The following is a 15,289-nucleotide window of genomic DNA, read 5'->3' on the forward strand; positions in this document are numbered from 1 at the left end:
AACTGGTGAGGTTTTGTCTGTATTCAGTTTAATTAGACATAGAACAAAGTGAATTACCAAGCAAACTAAAATAAAACCCACAAGTCTGTCTGGTACTACTTGGAACCACTTAACTCCTACTTTCTGTATTTAATAAAATCACTTTTTACTTATTAAGTAACCCAGAGTATGTATTAATACTGGGGGGGGGGACAGCTGTGCATATCTCTCTGTCAGTGTTATAGAGGGTGAACAATTTATGAGTTTACCCTGTATAAGCGTTATACAGGGTTAACTCATAAGTTGCTTACCTGCTGTAACACTGACAGAGAGAGATGCACAGCTGTTCCCCCCCCCCCCAGTATGAATACATACTCTGGAGTCACCAGGGCCAGTCACAGGTCCATACGTGACACACAGGTTTTACAGGCACAAGCTGTTGCCCACATGGCATCTTGAATGTTTCCAGAAAGACTTCTTATGTGGACTGGAGCATTCCAAGATGCATTGTTCCTTAAGTGCTTCTTGATTGGGCACTTAACTTTGTGAATTCCTTTCTCCAGGAACTGACCAAATGCTCTACTAAGGTTATTTAGAAATCAAGCCAGTACACAGCCACTATTCATAACTTTGAATACAAAAATGATACCTGCATACAAATAGGATTAATATTCAGTAGATCATAACCTTTACATAGATATGTTACATGGCATATGTAGCATAGAACATATTCCAGTTCTGTCATATATATATGTCACCGTCACACTGGTATCCTGACTTGTTTGACTGCTGGACAAGGAGACAATCAAATCTTCCATGCTTCCCTCATCTTCTCTCTCAAGATGTGGGCCGAGCGCTTAATTCCAGCCTAAAGGACCTCTGCCGCCAAGCATGGCCAGCTCCTTAAGTATTCTAAGTCATCTGTAATGTGGTCTTTCCCCATTTTGTCTTGCATTCTCCCCTTGTCATTGCTTATGGTGACCGGATACACAGCACAGTTAATCTTTTTAGTGAAGACTGAATCAAAATAGGCATTAAACGCTAAAGTTATCCATTATTAGTTCTTCTTCCCCACTAAGTAAACGATCTGTGCTTTGTCTTGCTCCTAATGTATTTAAAGACCCTCTTTTTATTGCCTTTTATGTTCTTGGCTAGGTGTAACTCATTTTGTGCCTTAGCCTTTCTGATTTTTCTCCCTATATGCTTCTGCTATTCTTTGGTGGTACTCCTTAGCAATTTACCCATGTTTCCACTTTTTGTAGGATTTCTGTTTGCTTTTCAGGCCATTAAAGAGCTCCTGGTGGTGCTATATTGGCCTCTTACTATTCTCCCTATGTTTCCTTTGCATTGGAATTGGTGGCAGTTGTGCATTTAATAATGATGACTCCCTGTTTACAATTACATGTTGAGACCTTTCACTCAGACAACTCTATCATCTGCTTCCCCTTCCAATATAGGACAGCAGTATGTATTGAACACTTCGTTACTGCAATTCCACCATGGACCAATCCCAGTGTTAGGATTTTTGTAATTTTGTTCTTCATATACTTTACAAACTCCTTATTGACCATAATTCTGCTGGCCTTAAATTTTTTTCCTTGTGTCCTTTTGATTCTTTTCTCAACTTCCTGCAGTTCCTAGCTTTTGATTTGTATTCATTACCCTCCACTTCCCCTTTCTCCCTTTTGTTAGAGATAGGGTGTTGTTTTTATAGCTGCTTTCACTTCCCCTATAAGCCAGTTTTTTTTCTTTCTCAGTTGAGACTTTTTTTATTTTGGTTTTTAGGCATTTAGTGAAATCTAGTTCCATCCAAATCTGCTTAGAGTCGTCCCCACCCCACCCAGCTGATTTCCTTTCAACCACTGTGGGGGGGGGCTTTTTTTCATCAAGCCCCTGAGGAATGCCTGTTGTCTTTTGTGAAATATGCTGGTTGACGCGAACCCTTCCCTTTGTATTTTACTGTGGAACTCATTACTGTCACAGCGCTTCCAGTCACAGGAGGACACCTCTCAGTTGCCTCCCTTTCCCTCTGAGAAAGACAGACCTACTGCTCACTTGTTGGCACCTGGATGCCCCAGTCAGTGGTGCCCTGCTTTAGATAGATGACAAAGCCCATGAGCCTATTTCTCCTTTATGCATTCTGGGAACAAGGCTGTCTTTAATGTACTCAGAACTGGGCAGCCCACTCTACCTCCTCTGAGTACACCGAGGCTGTAAGACCTCACACCACTGCCTTTAGTTACACCTGCTATGGCAGGGGAGACATCGCTTCCTGGAGCAGGGGCCATCCCTTCTGCCTGGTGCAGCTGAATGATTGCTACAGCGCTGTGGGGCTGGGTCAGATGTGTTTTGACCCTTGCACAAGTGGGTTCTAAGCTGCAATTTCTTCTCTTTCCAGTTTGCAAGAGCAGCACCTGCATGGCCGATATCCTGGAAGAGCTTGTGCTGGGCTGCCCCTTCCCTCAGCTTCGGCTGGGCGTGGGGGAAACGGGCCACCCATGGGAAGGCTCAGGAAGCTGGTGCTGCTTGCAGCCTGATGTGTCTTGCTTGCTTTAGCTGGTCCTGGGTCCAGCTGGGGAGGGGATGGACCCTTGGCCTGTGGCTAGGAGTTGAAGTGGGCTGATGCTGGCAGCTCTCTAGGGTCCTGTCCCTTCAGAGCCTCTTGCTGCTCTGCTCGGTCCCTGTCTTTCACAGCTGCACATGCCTGAGAACGGCAAGCGCCGTTTGTTATCTTGGGAACCGTCGCCATGGGAACAGGCAAAAGTAGTGCTTTCTCGCCAGGAAAAGGAGCATCTTCGACGACAATCCCAGGAATTTTCTCTGCTGCAGCCTGAAGACTCAAACTCCCAGTCCTGCAGGAGGGGCCCTGCCCCCGGCGCAGCTCTAGCCCTGGCCCCTTGCGGCCACCTTCCCCGACAGCTGCCCAGCCCTAAGGGGGTCTCTGCGTGCCCTCAGCAGCACAGCGGCTGGGACCGGAGACAATGCCCCCTTCATGTGAACCCAAGCCAGGGCTGGGGCCGGTTCTCCACCCAGTCTTTCTGGCTCCTTGGGCAAGGCCAAGCGGGTCCGATCTGGGAGCAGGGTTCCCCCGGTCTCAGCCCGCCGAAGGGTGCTGCCCTGTTGAGAGGAGCAGGGCTGCCTGGCCAATGTGTGTGGGCAGCCTGGGCGTTCATGGCTGAGCTGAGCAGGAGAGCAGTGGGCAGGAGCCTGGGCTACTGGACTGCAGGCCTGTACATAAGCTATTCCCAGTGGGGCAGTGCTGCGGGGGACCCTCACTGGACTAGGCTGTGAAATGGCTAGAAGAGGTGCTGAATCCCATGCCAGCCACCCCTGTAAAACCAGGAGCCTGCTGGCTTGGCATATGGGGCATGGATCAGAGCTAGTAGGTGCTGCAGCTGCATCACCAGAGGGAGAGCAGGGCTTTCCTCAGCTCCAGGGGCCGGAGCCTGGGCTGGCTAACAGTGCTGGGGGCTGGACCCTCAGCCAGGTGCAGAAGGGCAGGAGCAGCTCTGGCTAGTTCAGATAGAACAGTGAGCGCATGACTCCTCCAAGGCTGGCCTGGGCCCCCAGAGTGGTTCTGCCTTCACATACCTGCTGCCCCCCCCCCGCCCCCTTTCCCTTCCATAAGCCAGGGAGGCAACACTGCAAAGCAAGTTTCAGGGGTGAGTGATGCTCTCAGCTGTTGCTAGGATAACCGCTCCTCCCCCAACCGCATGGCTGGCAGCAGCTTTTTGACTCCTTCCACCCTCTGCTTTCTGGGCTTATTTGGGGGAGTTGGATTCTGTGCTGCCACTCTGCCTTGCAGTGATGGATGTGTTCTCGGCCTGGGCCTCGAGGGGTCTGGCCCTGGCCTGTTGTCAGCCCAGAGCGGCCTTGGAGTAGGTGAATAACCCTGCCTGGAACAGAGGCAGTGAGCATCTCCCACCTTGCATGACTGCTGGCTGGGCCATGCCACAGCTCCAGGGAAGCTGCGCTCACTGGCAGCCTTGCAGCTGGACCAGGGTGGCCCCCAGCATGGGAGACAGCTCTGAGATCCCATCTCAGCAGCCAAATTCCCCATTCTAGTGAGGGAGAGCCTGGCAAGTGACGGGGAAGTGCTGTGGGAGGAGAGAGCCTGCCCAGGGTTCCAATGCTGCCCAGGGTCCTGCCCAGTGGAGCCTGCAGGCTAATGGCACCCTGCTTGGGCAGAGTAGCTGCTGTTGCAGGGACAGCTGTCTGCAGCAGCTAGGCAGTCAGGACTGAGCCTAGGAACAAGGGCAGCAGGAGCTGCTGATGGCAATGAGCCCCATGTCCCTCTGACTTGAGCTAGGCTCTGTTTTGGGGAAGGGGAACTCCAGCTCTGTGCATGTGCCGATCCAGTGTTCTGTGGATGAGGCTGAGGCTGGTCTCCCACTGCCCAGGCCCTGGAAATGGCAGCCTGATTCCCATTCCAGGGGGCAAGGGCTGGTTCACAAAGGAGCTGAGTCAGAGGACAGGATCTCCGACCCCACCCCCGCAATAATGCAGCTGCCAATAACCATCCATGGGACCTGGGGCCTCCCCTCTGGCCTGAAGAAGAGACAGCCAGGCACTCATCATTGTCCCAAGCGCCTCCAGCCCCTTGCCCTGCACGACCTGTCCCATGCAGCCCCTGCCCTCAGAAATATTCTCATAATTCCTGTAAGTCACAGAACCAGCCAGGGAGTCAGCCTGGAGAAAGACCGCAGTGACTGCGGGGGCATGACCCTGGGCAGCTCCCCATGGCCTGGGGGCAAAGAGCAGGGAGGGCTGCTGCAAGTGAGACAGGGGCCTGCAGTGCAACATGGCAGCAGACAAGGCCAGTGCAATGTGGAGCAGACGGTCCTAGAGGGAACAGGATGGAGGGGAACGGAACAGTTGCCCTGGGAGTTCAGGGTCAGTTCTTGGCACTTCCTGAACAACCATGGAACTTACATTACAGCTCCTGGGCTAATTTTGGGCCAGACACCTTGGCCTGGCTCGGGGGCTTGGTAGCTTAATGATGGGCCAACCGCATGGGGGTAGCAAGGGGCTGACATAGGAAGGGAACAGCCAGGCAGCTGTAATGGCCTGGGGCAGGAGGGGCTCTGCCACTGGGGTGTTTAAAATCTCTGGCCTGAGTCCAAGGGAGCTTGGGGCCTTGGGACAGGAGCCTCAGCCAGCTGGGTGGGGACTTGGGAGCCAGTCTCCAGGTCTGACACCAGTGAGGCAGGGGTACTGGGGGCAGCTGGCAGAGAGGTGAGATCTCCTGGAGAATACCCCTGCTGCAGGGCAGCCCTGCACCACAGCTGGTCCCCAATGGGGCCAGACCCAGAGGGTCTCACACACAGGCAGCAAGGGCAGAAGGTGGGGCTGCTCTAACCAGTCCCAGCATGGGGAGACCAAGCTGGCCACACTCAGTCCCTGGGCCAGTGCGAGTGTGGCAGCAGGCAGGCTTAGGCTCACAGATGCTGGGCATGTCATGCATTCCCGAGTGGCTTGGCCTGTTTGCAGCCTCTGTGCCTGCATGGCCACAGGACCTCACCGGCTGGCTAGAGAACTTGTAGGCTCTTTGTGGCAAGCTCCTGTCCCACATCTCTGCCCCTCATTTCCTGAGCCCCCTCTACCACCATCCATGAGGGGCCATCTCTGCCCTTCTCTCTTGCCTGGGGGTAATGCCTCTGGAATTTGAGACCCACGTGGGCCAATGAGACGGGGGGCATGTGTCTGTTTAAATTACCCTGAGCTGACTCCGTGGCCTGTCCCTGCTCCCTCCCGGGGCCCTGCCAGGGAAGAACGACACATGTAATTAAGTGGCAGCGAGCGGCAGCTTTGTGTGTTTCTCCCGGTGCTGTCACCATGACAGCCGCGCGGAGTGGCTGCCGGTTGCATTGTTCCTGCCCCTGGCAGCTCTGCAGTCGGGATTGGCCACTATCGGTCTGTGGTGAGCACATGGGGGGCAGCAGTGGGCTCTGCCCAGGCCCCCCCAGCTCCTGCCAGCCTTGCCCGGGCAGCAAAGCAGCTCGATACTGGGCTGCAGCCCGGTGCCAGCTCCCAACACCCACCTCTGGAGCCTTGCCCAACCTGGCACCACCCCTGTGCCACCCACATGGGCGGTGCATCCTCCTGGCACATGCCCCCCCAGGTGACTCCACTGCCCCCCTTTTTTGTCCTCACCCCAGGCCAAACCTGGGCCTGTCCCTCCCTGGAGCCGCTCAGGGGGCCAGAGTTTCCCCATAATCTACTGGACAGAGGCCTCTGTGCCCCACAGCCCCGCTCTCAAGCTGCCCAGTGAGGGCTCTGACTGGACAAAGCAGGTAGCAAATAATGGGGGTGGTGTCTGGGAGCCCAGACGCCTGGGTTCTGGACCCAGCTCTGGGAGCGGAGCGATGTCCCCTGGCTGGGGGGGCCCGGACGCCTGGGTTCTGGACCCAGCTCTGGGAGCAGAGCGAAGTCCCCTGGCTGGGCGGGGGGGGGAGGGGGGGGAGCCCGGACGCCTGGGTTCTGGACCCAGCTCTGGGAGCGGAGCGATGTCCCCTGGCTGGGGGGGCCCGGACGCCTGGGTTCTGGACCCAGCTCTGGGAGCGGAGCGATGTCCCCTGGCTGGGCGGGGGGGGGAGGGGGGGGAGCCCGGACGCCTGGGTTCTGGACCCAGCTCTGGGAGCGGAGCGATGTCCCCTGGCTGGGCGGGGGCGGGAGAGGGGGCCCGGACGCCTGGGTTCTGGACCCAGCTCTGGGAGCGGAGCGATGTCCCCTGGCTGGGCGGGGGGGGAGGGGGGGGAGCCCGGACGCCTGGGTTCTGGACCCAGCTCTGGGAGCGGAGCGATGTCCCCTGGCTGGGCGGGGGGGGCGGGGCGAGCCCGGACGCCTGGGTTCTAGCCCCAGAGCGCGGTGAGGGTCCCTGGGACCGGCAGGACACGCCAGGCAGGGGGCTCCCGGGCCGATTCCCGGGGGGCGCAGCCCCAGCCGGTTCCACCCCCAGCAGCGGGGGGGCTGGAGGGGCGGCCGGGGGAGGGGCCGGGGGCGGGAGCCGGGCGGGGCCGGGGAGCTCGCGAGCGAGAGCCGGGCAGAGCCGGGGAGCGCTCGGCAGACAAAGGGAGCCGGGCCGGGGCCGGGGCCTCCCTCCGTGGCGGGGCGCGGGGAAGCGGCCGCCGGGAGGGGCCCGGCCTGAGCGCGGGCTCGGCCCTCCACGTGCGCGGCCGCCCGGCGCAGGATCGGGGCCGCCGAGATCGGCGCATCCGGTAACTTGCGGGGGGGCAGCGGCGGCGGGGGGGGCCGAGCGCGCGCACCTGTCTGCGCGCGTGCCCGGCTGCGGAGGCGAAAGCAGCCGCCGCGCGTGCCCGGCTGGGGGCGGGCGCGCGGGGGCCCTGGAGAGCGCGGGGGCTGCACCGTGCACGAGCCGGGGGCGAGCGGGGCTGGGACACGGCCCCCCCCTGCGGCGGAGCGGGCTCGAGGGGTGCGGGGCAGAGCCCGGCCCCCCCCACGTGCTCGGCGCGGGAGCCCCTGCAGGGCGGCTGGAGCCGGGGTCCCGGGGGTCCCGCAGCCGGCTCTGGCCCGCCCCCGCCCCGCGCCAGGGGAGATGGAGCCGGGGCTCGGAACAGGCGCCAAGCGCGGCCCCGGGCTGCGCCCCCTCCCCGCGCGGGCTGGGCCCGGGGCCCGCTGCAGCTCGAGGCTCGCCCGGCGGCTCCGCACCCCGGCCCGCTTCTGTGCGCGCAGCCAGCCGGGCGGGCGAGCCCTGCAGAGTCCCGGGGCGCCAGGCCCCCCCCGCCCCCAATCCCGGGGCGCCAGGCCCCCCCGCCCCCAATCCCGGGGCGCCAGGCTCCCCCCGCCCCCAATCCCGCGGCGCCGGCCCTCCCCTGCAGTGCGCCCGGGCACCAGCGCCCCCCCACCCCCTTTGCCCTTGCAGGACCCCTGCCCTGGCCCCAGTGCGCCACCCGCCCAGCTGCTCGCACCGGTTTGGCTCCTGTTCCCTGCGAGCCCAGCCTGGTCATGGCTGTGGCTCTGGCTCTGGCTTTCCCCCCTTCCAGCCCAGCCTGATTGGGAGACATGCCCTCGGGGAAGGAGCTGCGTGGGCTGCATGCAGGGTATGAGAGTTAAGCTCTGTCCCGGGTCAGGCTTTACCCATTGCTACTTGTGTGCTGAGGCCCCCTCTCCCAGGCTGCTGCCCTGGAGGTGGTGGCGTAGCTGGGCAGGTACTGCTTCTTGTCCCTGGAGGGGGGCAGGGGAATGTAGGGCAGCTCCGTGCCCCTGCTTTCTGGCCAGCACCTGACAACCTGTTAGGGTCAGTACTGCTCCAAGTAGGGGCCGCCTTCTGTGGCCACAGCTCTGCCGGGTGCCAGAGTTCTCCCCTGAGCTCAGAGCCCAGCTGCGGTCTGACACACACAGGTGTGCGTTTGCTGGTAGGGGACGTTTCCTCTGGAAATGCAAGGGAAAGATCTACGGGGGGGGGAGGGGGGTCTCCCCTCTCAGCACTTTTCCTTGCAACTTGAAGGGAATCTCTTTCTTGCCCGGTGGTGGGGGCCTCAGATGCTAGACAGAAAGTATCTGGCCCAGTCTCTCCATCCCACTGGCTGCAGTTGCTCCCCTGAGATCAGGGCAGGTTCTGGGTTGGTGATGGCTGACTGTGTTAGAGGAGGGTCTGCCATTGCTTTGCACCTGGCACCCTGGGCAGGTCCCAGTGAGCCCCTCCTTCCATACATCATGACAGGTTTCAGAGGAGCAGCCGTGTTAGTCTGTATCCGCAAAAAGAAAAGGAGTTCTTGTGGCACCGTAGAGACTAACCAATTTATTTGAGCATGAGCTTTCGTGAGCTACAGCTCACTTCATCGGATGCATGCAGTGGAAAATACAGTGAGGAGATTTATACACACACAGACCATGAAACAATAGAGTGGGAGGAGGTATTGTTTCATGGTCTCTGTGTGTATAATGTCTTCTGCAGTTTCCACAGTATGCATCCGATGAAGGGAGCTCACGAAAGCTTATGCTCAAATAAATTGGTTAGTCTCTAAGGTGCCACAAGTCCTCCTTTCCTTCCATACAAGGACCTGCAGCCATGTGGCTTGTGGTGGCTTTTGGCATGCTCTCCCCAGGGCTGGCTGGCCTAGGACCTTACATGCCTTGGGGCTCTGGAGGAGGTTCCTTTCTCCAGTGCTAGGGAGGCTGCAGTGCCTGACCCTGGGGCGCGGATCGCTCCGGTCAGAGTCTTGATGCCAGTGGACGGTTAGAACCAGCTGTGCTTGAAGGAGCGGAGAACTTCCTCAACTGCTGGACCTAGAACAGAGCAAGAGGCCAGTCTTGCTGTGGAGCCCCCAGCGGCCCTGGGTGCAGCATGCAGTGGTTAATCATTGAAACACAGACAGCCTTAGTTCTACTCTGATTTTTATCCAGCTTCCAGACATTGGAGCTTGTTCTGCCTTTGTCTCGAGTAAAGCTCCCTCTCCCGTCAAATCTTTCTGCCATGTGGGAACTTGGACTGTGATCCATTCACCTCTTAACTTTCGCTGGTAAACTAAACAATTGATCCTCTGGCTCTCACCAGGCAGGGAATTGTGCTACTGGCTCTCTTTGGAACCTTTCCAAGTGTTCTCAGCATCCTTTTGGAAGGGCGGCCCCCAGAACTGGACACGGCATCTAGTAACAGTCTCGCTATGGCCGTCTGCAGAGATGACACCGCCTGCCTCGTCCTGCTGATAGTTACCAGCTAGAGAATATTTCAATAAGTTTGATGGATTCGAGTCGGCAGGGCCTGAGGAAATTCATCCTAGGGTACAAAGGAACTAGCAGATGCCATCTCAGAACCATTAGCAATTAATTATCTTGGAGAACTTAGGGGAGGGGTGAGGTCCCAGAGGACTGGAGAAGGGCACACAGGTAAAAAAGGGGAACAAAGGGGACCCAGGGAATTACAGACCAGTCAGCCTAACTTCAATACCTGGAAAGATACTGGAACAAACTCTTACACAATCTGTTTGTGAGCACCTGAGGATAACAGGTTATAAGGAACAGCCAGTGTGGATTTGTCAAGAACCCACCTCATCTTCTTCTTTGAGAGGGTCACTGGCCTAGCGGATGGGGGAAGCCGCAGATGTGAGGTCTTGATTTTAGCAGGGTTTGTGACACAGTCCCACATGACATTCTCAGAAGCAAACTGGGGAAGTTCGGGCGAGATGGAATTACTAGAAGATGGGTGTCCAACTGGCTGAACAATTGTCCTCAATGAGGAGTTAGCGGCTCGCTGTCAAACTGGGACAGCGGAACTAGTGCAGGCATCGGTCCTGAGGCTGGTCCTAGTCACCATTTTCGTCCCTGACTTGGGTAACGGAGTGGGGAGGGTGCTTATAAAATCCACAGCTGACACCAAGCTAGGAGGGGTTGCAAGCATTTAGGAGGGCAGGATTAGAGTTCAAAATGACCCTGACAAATTAAAGAATTGGTCTAAAATCAATAAGATTAAATTAAAGACAAGTGCAAAGTACTACATTTAGGAAGGAAAAATCAAACGTGCAGCTACAAAACGGGGAATAACTGGCCAAGTGATAGCCCTGCTGAAAAGGGTCTGGGGTTACAGTGGATCACAAATTGAACATGAGTCAACAATATGATGCAGCTGCAAAAAAAGGCTAATATCTCCCTGGTGGTGTATGAACAGGAGCGTCGTAGGTAAGCCAGGGGAGGTCACTGTCCCGCTCTGCTCAGCACTGGTGAGGCCCCAGCTGGAGTGTCCAGTTCTGGGTGCGGCACACTAGGAAAAATGTGGACCAATAGGAGGGAGTCCAGAAGAGAGCAACAAAAAATTGATCAAAAAGGTTTAGAAAGCCTGACCTATGAGGAATGGTTAAAACACCAGGCGTGTTTAGTCTTGACAAAAGAAACTGACTAAGGGGTGGGTACCTGATAAGTTTCCAGTTATGTGAAGGGCTGTTCGAAAGAGGATTGTGATCAGTTGTTCTCCATGTCACTGAAGGCAGGACAAGAAGCAATGGGCTTTGTCTGCAGCCAGGGAGATTGAGGTTAGATAATAGGAAAACTTCTTAACTCTCAGGGTGGTTAATCTGTGGAACAGGCATCTGGAGAGGTTGTGGAATCCCCATCATTGGAGGGTTTTAAGACCAGGTTGGACAAACACCTGCCAAGGCGGGTCCAGCTTTTCTTAGTCCTGCTTCAGTGTAGGGGGCTGGGCTCGGTGGCATGTCGATGTGGTTCCAGCCCTTCATTTCTGTAACGCGGTGATTCCTTGCTCATATAGCCAAGGATCACGTTTGCCCTCCTAGCGACAGCCCTGTGCTGGGTGCTCCCATTCAGCAGGTTTGTCATGAGCCCAAGTCCTGGTCTGCGTCGCTGCTTTCCAAGGTGCTGTCCCCCAGCCTGGGAGTGCGGCCAGTCCTCCAGGTTCCTGCGTGTAGGTGGGTTAAAGGAATGGGGCTGAGCCCACTTTACCATGTGATGCAAATCACTCTGCAGAACTGACCCGTCAGCAGTTATCACGCCAACAATTTTTGTCCTCTGCAAAATTAGAGCAACTGCTTTATCCTCAGCCAGATGATACTGACAGCCTTTGGCCAAAACCAGACCCCTGCCGGACCCCTCTAGAAACCAGATGTATGTAAAGGGCAGGCCACCTCCCCGCTGCCCTCTTATGGCCAGGGGTGGCTCTGCAGCACATGGCCTCGGTTTCCCCTTCGCAGGTTCCCAGGAATGCTCCATGGAGGCTTCCATGCAATACCAACCCCCTTCCTTGGGGACTGGTTCATTAACATAAAGCAAACCCAAAGGTAAGTCTCTGCTCCACCAGCCTCCCACGGGGAGCAGCACCTCCTCCCTGAGCTCTGGCTAGCTCCCAGCCTCTCCATTTGGCCCAATTTTTAGCCCTTCCCAGGTTCTGCTCAGTCTGTCCCTGTGAGCTTGGGGGTTGCACAGGCCTCCTTGCTGGGCCTGTGTTTCAGCTTCCCCAGCAGCGTCCTTCAGGTGCCTTATTCAGCAGTTCTCGGTCATTCTTCCCCTTCCCTCCTTGGGCTGAGAAGTCCAGACGGCACCCCTCCCCCGCTGCTGGCTCCCCTTTAGGGCCCAGGGGCTTCCTGTAAACCCAGTTGGGCACCAAGTAATCAGTCATGGGTGCGCCAGCCCCGCTCCCTCTTAAAGGGGCCAGTCACCCCGTGACAGCCTCTGGGGATGAAAATACCCCATTGATAAGTGTTTTTGGAATCTGTCAGCCAGTTTCTAGTCCATTTAATCTGTGCTTCATTAAGAACTAGCACTGTACGAATGCAATCAATTAATAATGTAATCGAGGACTGTGGGGCTACAGTTAAATGCCTTACAGAAATCTAACTGTCCTGTCAAGTTACCTTTACTAACTATGGTTGTAATCTCAAAACAATACCAAGTTTGTTTGACAAGACCTGTTTTCTGTGAAACTACGTGGATTGACATTAATTATGCTGCTCTCCTCTTTATTCTTTACTGATTGCATCCTGTAGCAGCTTTTCTATGATATTGCCCAGGATTAACATCAGACTAAGTGGCCGATAGTTACCCGGCTCATCTCACTTAAGCTAAAAGGGTATGTTGTGACAATATTCTTTTTTCCCCTTCTCTGAGACTTACCCATTGTCCAAGAATTATGAGATATTACCAATTACTCAGCTGTTCCTTAGCCAATTCTTTTACAACTCTTGAGTAAAAATTATCCGTTCTTGTCCCTTTAGAAGTGTTTCACTGAAGCAGTGGCTGCTGCTCTCTGGCCTGGTCAGGACCAGGCTGACAGGCCCTGTGGCATCATGGTGGATCCTGGGGTCCGAGGAAGCTGTTTAACCCAGCTCCTTCCAGTTCCCTTGCCTCCCTGGCTCCTTCGGTGAACCTTGAGAAGCAGACGGGGAGAGGAGCTCATCCTGACCCCAAGCAGACAGGGTCTGGGGCTGCCAGCTATAAGCAATGCCTCCCATTTCTAGAATCTTTCAGCTTGTTGCCATGCCAACCCCAGCCCTTCCCAGGAGGCTGGCAAGCCCGGTGCCCCCCTTCTCTTCACAATCCCTTTGGACCAGGCTCTGCTGGGCTTGGTGCCTTGGCCACCTTAGAGCACCAGCCTTGGTGTCTGGGGTAGGGCATGCACAAGGCATGGGACCCTGGCTATGGAGGGGGGTGGGAACATGCACGTGGGAACGCAGCCCTTAAATGAGCAGCTGGGGGTGGGGAAGGGGGCCTGGGCTAATGGGTGGCGGTCGGTATGGGGAGGAGAGGGACCCAGCCAGAGGGAATCCACACGGCTGTAGCCGGGAGCCGGCCTGGCCACCCTGAGCTGGGATCACTTACCTGTGGGTGAGTCACTAGGGGCACAGCGGTGTGGCCGTCATGCTCAGGTCAGTCGGTCTGTCTGTCTGTCTGTCTGCAGGGGGCACCGTCGGCTGCTCGGCACAGCGATGGGAAGGAGCTGGGCTGGGCGCTCTTGGTTTGGACGGGGCTACCCAGCCTGGCCTGCGGCTCTGCAGATCCCTGCGGCGGACGAGCCCCTCCGGAGTGCCCACCCGCCCCCGGGTCGTCCCTGCCTGGTGCCTGGGGAGCAGGGCAGGCCCTGACCCTCGCCCCCCGGCTCTGCCTCCCATCCGTCCCCAGCGCGGGGAGCAGGCGCCATGGCAACGGGTGCTGGCAGCGCGGGGGCAGCCCTGAGCCAGTGACGAGACGTCGGAGCTGGCACCTGGGCCCAGGCGATGGGCAGCGGGCGTGCGCTGCCTGCCTGCAGCTGAGGGGCGCCCCGGCCCCCGGCCCAGCCACCATGGCGATGTCCCAGGGCACCTACACCTTTCTCACCTGCTTCGCCGGCTTCTGGCTCATCTGGGGCCTCGTCGTGCTGCTCTGCTGCTTCTGCAGCTCCCTGCGGCGCCGTCTGAAGAGCCGGCAGGAGCAGCGGCTGCGGGAGCAGAACCTGCGTGCCCTGGAGATGGAGCCGCTGCACTACGAGGGCTTCTCGGGCAGCCCCCCCGGCATGGCCACAGCCATCCCCCCCCGGCTGCGCCTGGAGCCGCGCCACCCCCCCGCCCCGGCCCCCCGGCCCTGGAGCTACAGGCATGGTGAGGGCGGCTGGTGACCCGTGGTGCCAATTCCCTCGGCCCGGCCCATCCCCGCCAGGGCTTCCCAAGGCAGGGTAGCGGGCGCTGCTCACGCAGGCTCCAAGCCGGAGGCAGGGCCAGCCCCTCAGAGCCTCTCTGGCTCCAGCAGCCCCGTGCTGCCCCAATGGCCAATCCAGCAGGACCCCCGGCTGCCTGGCCCTGCTGAGGCCGCCGGGCCTGGCTGTGCTCGGGCCCAGGGCAGAGTGCCATATGGACACCCCATCCTGCTGGCTGGAGCCCTGCAGCCCTCATAGAGGCTGCGGTTTAGGCCCCATCTACACATGGAAGAAGGGGGCGAGCCTGGGCCCCAGGGCTGATGCGGCCCCTGCACTCAGTGCTTGTCTATGCTGCTTGCCTTGCAGAGTCGGACCTGTCCAAGCCCCCGTGCTACGAGGAGGCGCTGCTCATGGCTGAGCCACCGCCGCCCTACAGCGAGGTGCTCATGGACACGCGGGGGCTGTACCGCAAGATCAACGCCCCATTCCTGAGCCACGAGCGCCCCGAGAAACAGGAGCAGCCCCCCAGCTACAAGCCCCTCTTCCTGGACCGAGGCTACAGCTCAGCCCTGCACCTGCCCAGCTCTGCCAGCCAGGGCCCCGCCTGCCCTGCCCTCTACTTGGAGGCTGAGCATGCCCAACGCATGTTCCCCAGCTGGATGGACTCGGAGCTCAGTGGCAGGGACACGTATGAACCTGGAGCCTGGCACCTCCCTGTCTCCATGCCCTTGTTTGGCAGGACTACGGCGGTTTAGGGGCCTGCCGGGCAGAGCGCCACACTGGAGCCTGCATGGACTGGGGCTGGAGCAGGGCCTGCCTGGGCTCAAGCTGCCCCTTCTCCTTGGGAGCCGGCCCTGGGCCCCACCTCAGGGCTAGTGCAAACCCTGCCTGGACAATGTGAAGCGCTGCCTGCTGCGGCCAGTGTGTGAGGGGCTGGTCCCCATCTCGCCCCGTGGGCCCCTGCAGGCGCCCTTGGTGCTGACTGGGGCTCCGAGCAGGCCCTGCACTTGGCTTTTTCCTAGTTTGTTTGTTACAGTTTGAGAATAAAAGTTTGTGGCACCAGATTCATTCCAAGCAGGGCCAGGCTGCCTGGACTGTGGGGCGGGGGGGGAGGGAGACTCGGGGCAGGCTCCACCCTGCCCTCCACAAAGGGGCTTGGAGCGTCCCTCTCAGCAGGTGAGTCCAGCCCCACAGGGCTGGGCAGATCAGCCTGGATCCACTCTCCCCCAGGGC

General features: G+C 58.2%; 1 protein-coding gene across 11 annotated transcripts; it reads left to right on the plus strand.

Annotated features, from left to right (window-relative positions):
* Positions 1-5,975: 5,975 nt before the first annotated feature.
* PRR7 (proline rich 7, synaptic) lies at positions 5,976-15,130 on the plus strand. 11 transcript variants are annotated; one of them, XM_084635848.1, is made up of 5 exons: positions 5,976-6,272; positions 11,643-11,729; positions 12,435-12,517; positions 13,346-14,021; positions 14,423-15,130. In XM_084635848.1, the coding sequence occupies exons 4-5, from the start codon at positions 13,727-13,729 to the stop codon at positions 14,809-14,811; spliced, it is 684 nt and encodes a 227-aa protein (XP_084491974.1). In that variant the 5' UTR covers positions 5,976-6,272; positions 11,643-11,729; positions 12,435-12,517; positions 13,346-13,726; the 3' UTR covers positions 14,812-15,130. The 11 variants fall into 11 exon arrangements, with proteins under 11 accessions (XP_084491974.1, XP_084491979.1, XP_084491973.1 ...); XM_084635847.1 differs by lacking the exon at positions 5,976-6,272 and adding an exon at positions 7,013-7,196 and having other exon boundaries at positions 11,493-11,729; XM_084635843.1 differs by lacking the exon at positions 5,976-6,272 and adding an exon at positions 7,013-7,196.
* The last annotated feature ends 159 nt before the right edge of the window (positions 15,131-15,289 follow it).

This window comes from Lepidochelys olivacea, assembly GCF_965140295.1.
Source record: "Lepidochelys olivacea isolate rLepOli2 genome assembly, chromosome: 8".
NCBI classification, from domain to species: domain Eukaryota; kingdom Metazoa; phylum Chordata; order Testudines; family Cheloniidae; genus Lepidochelys; species Lepidochelys olivacea.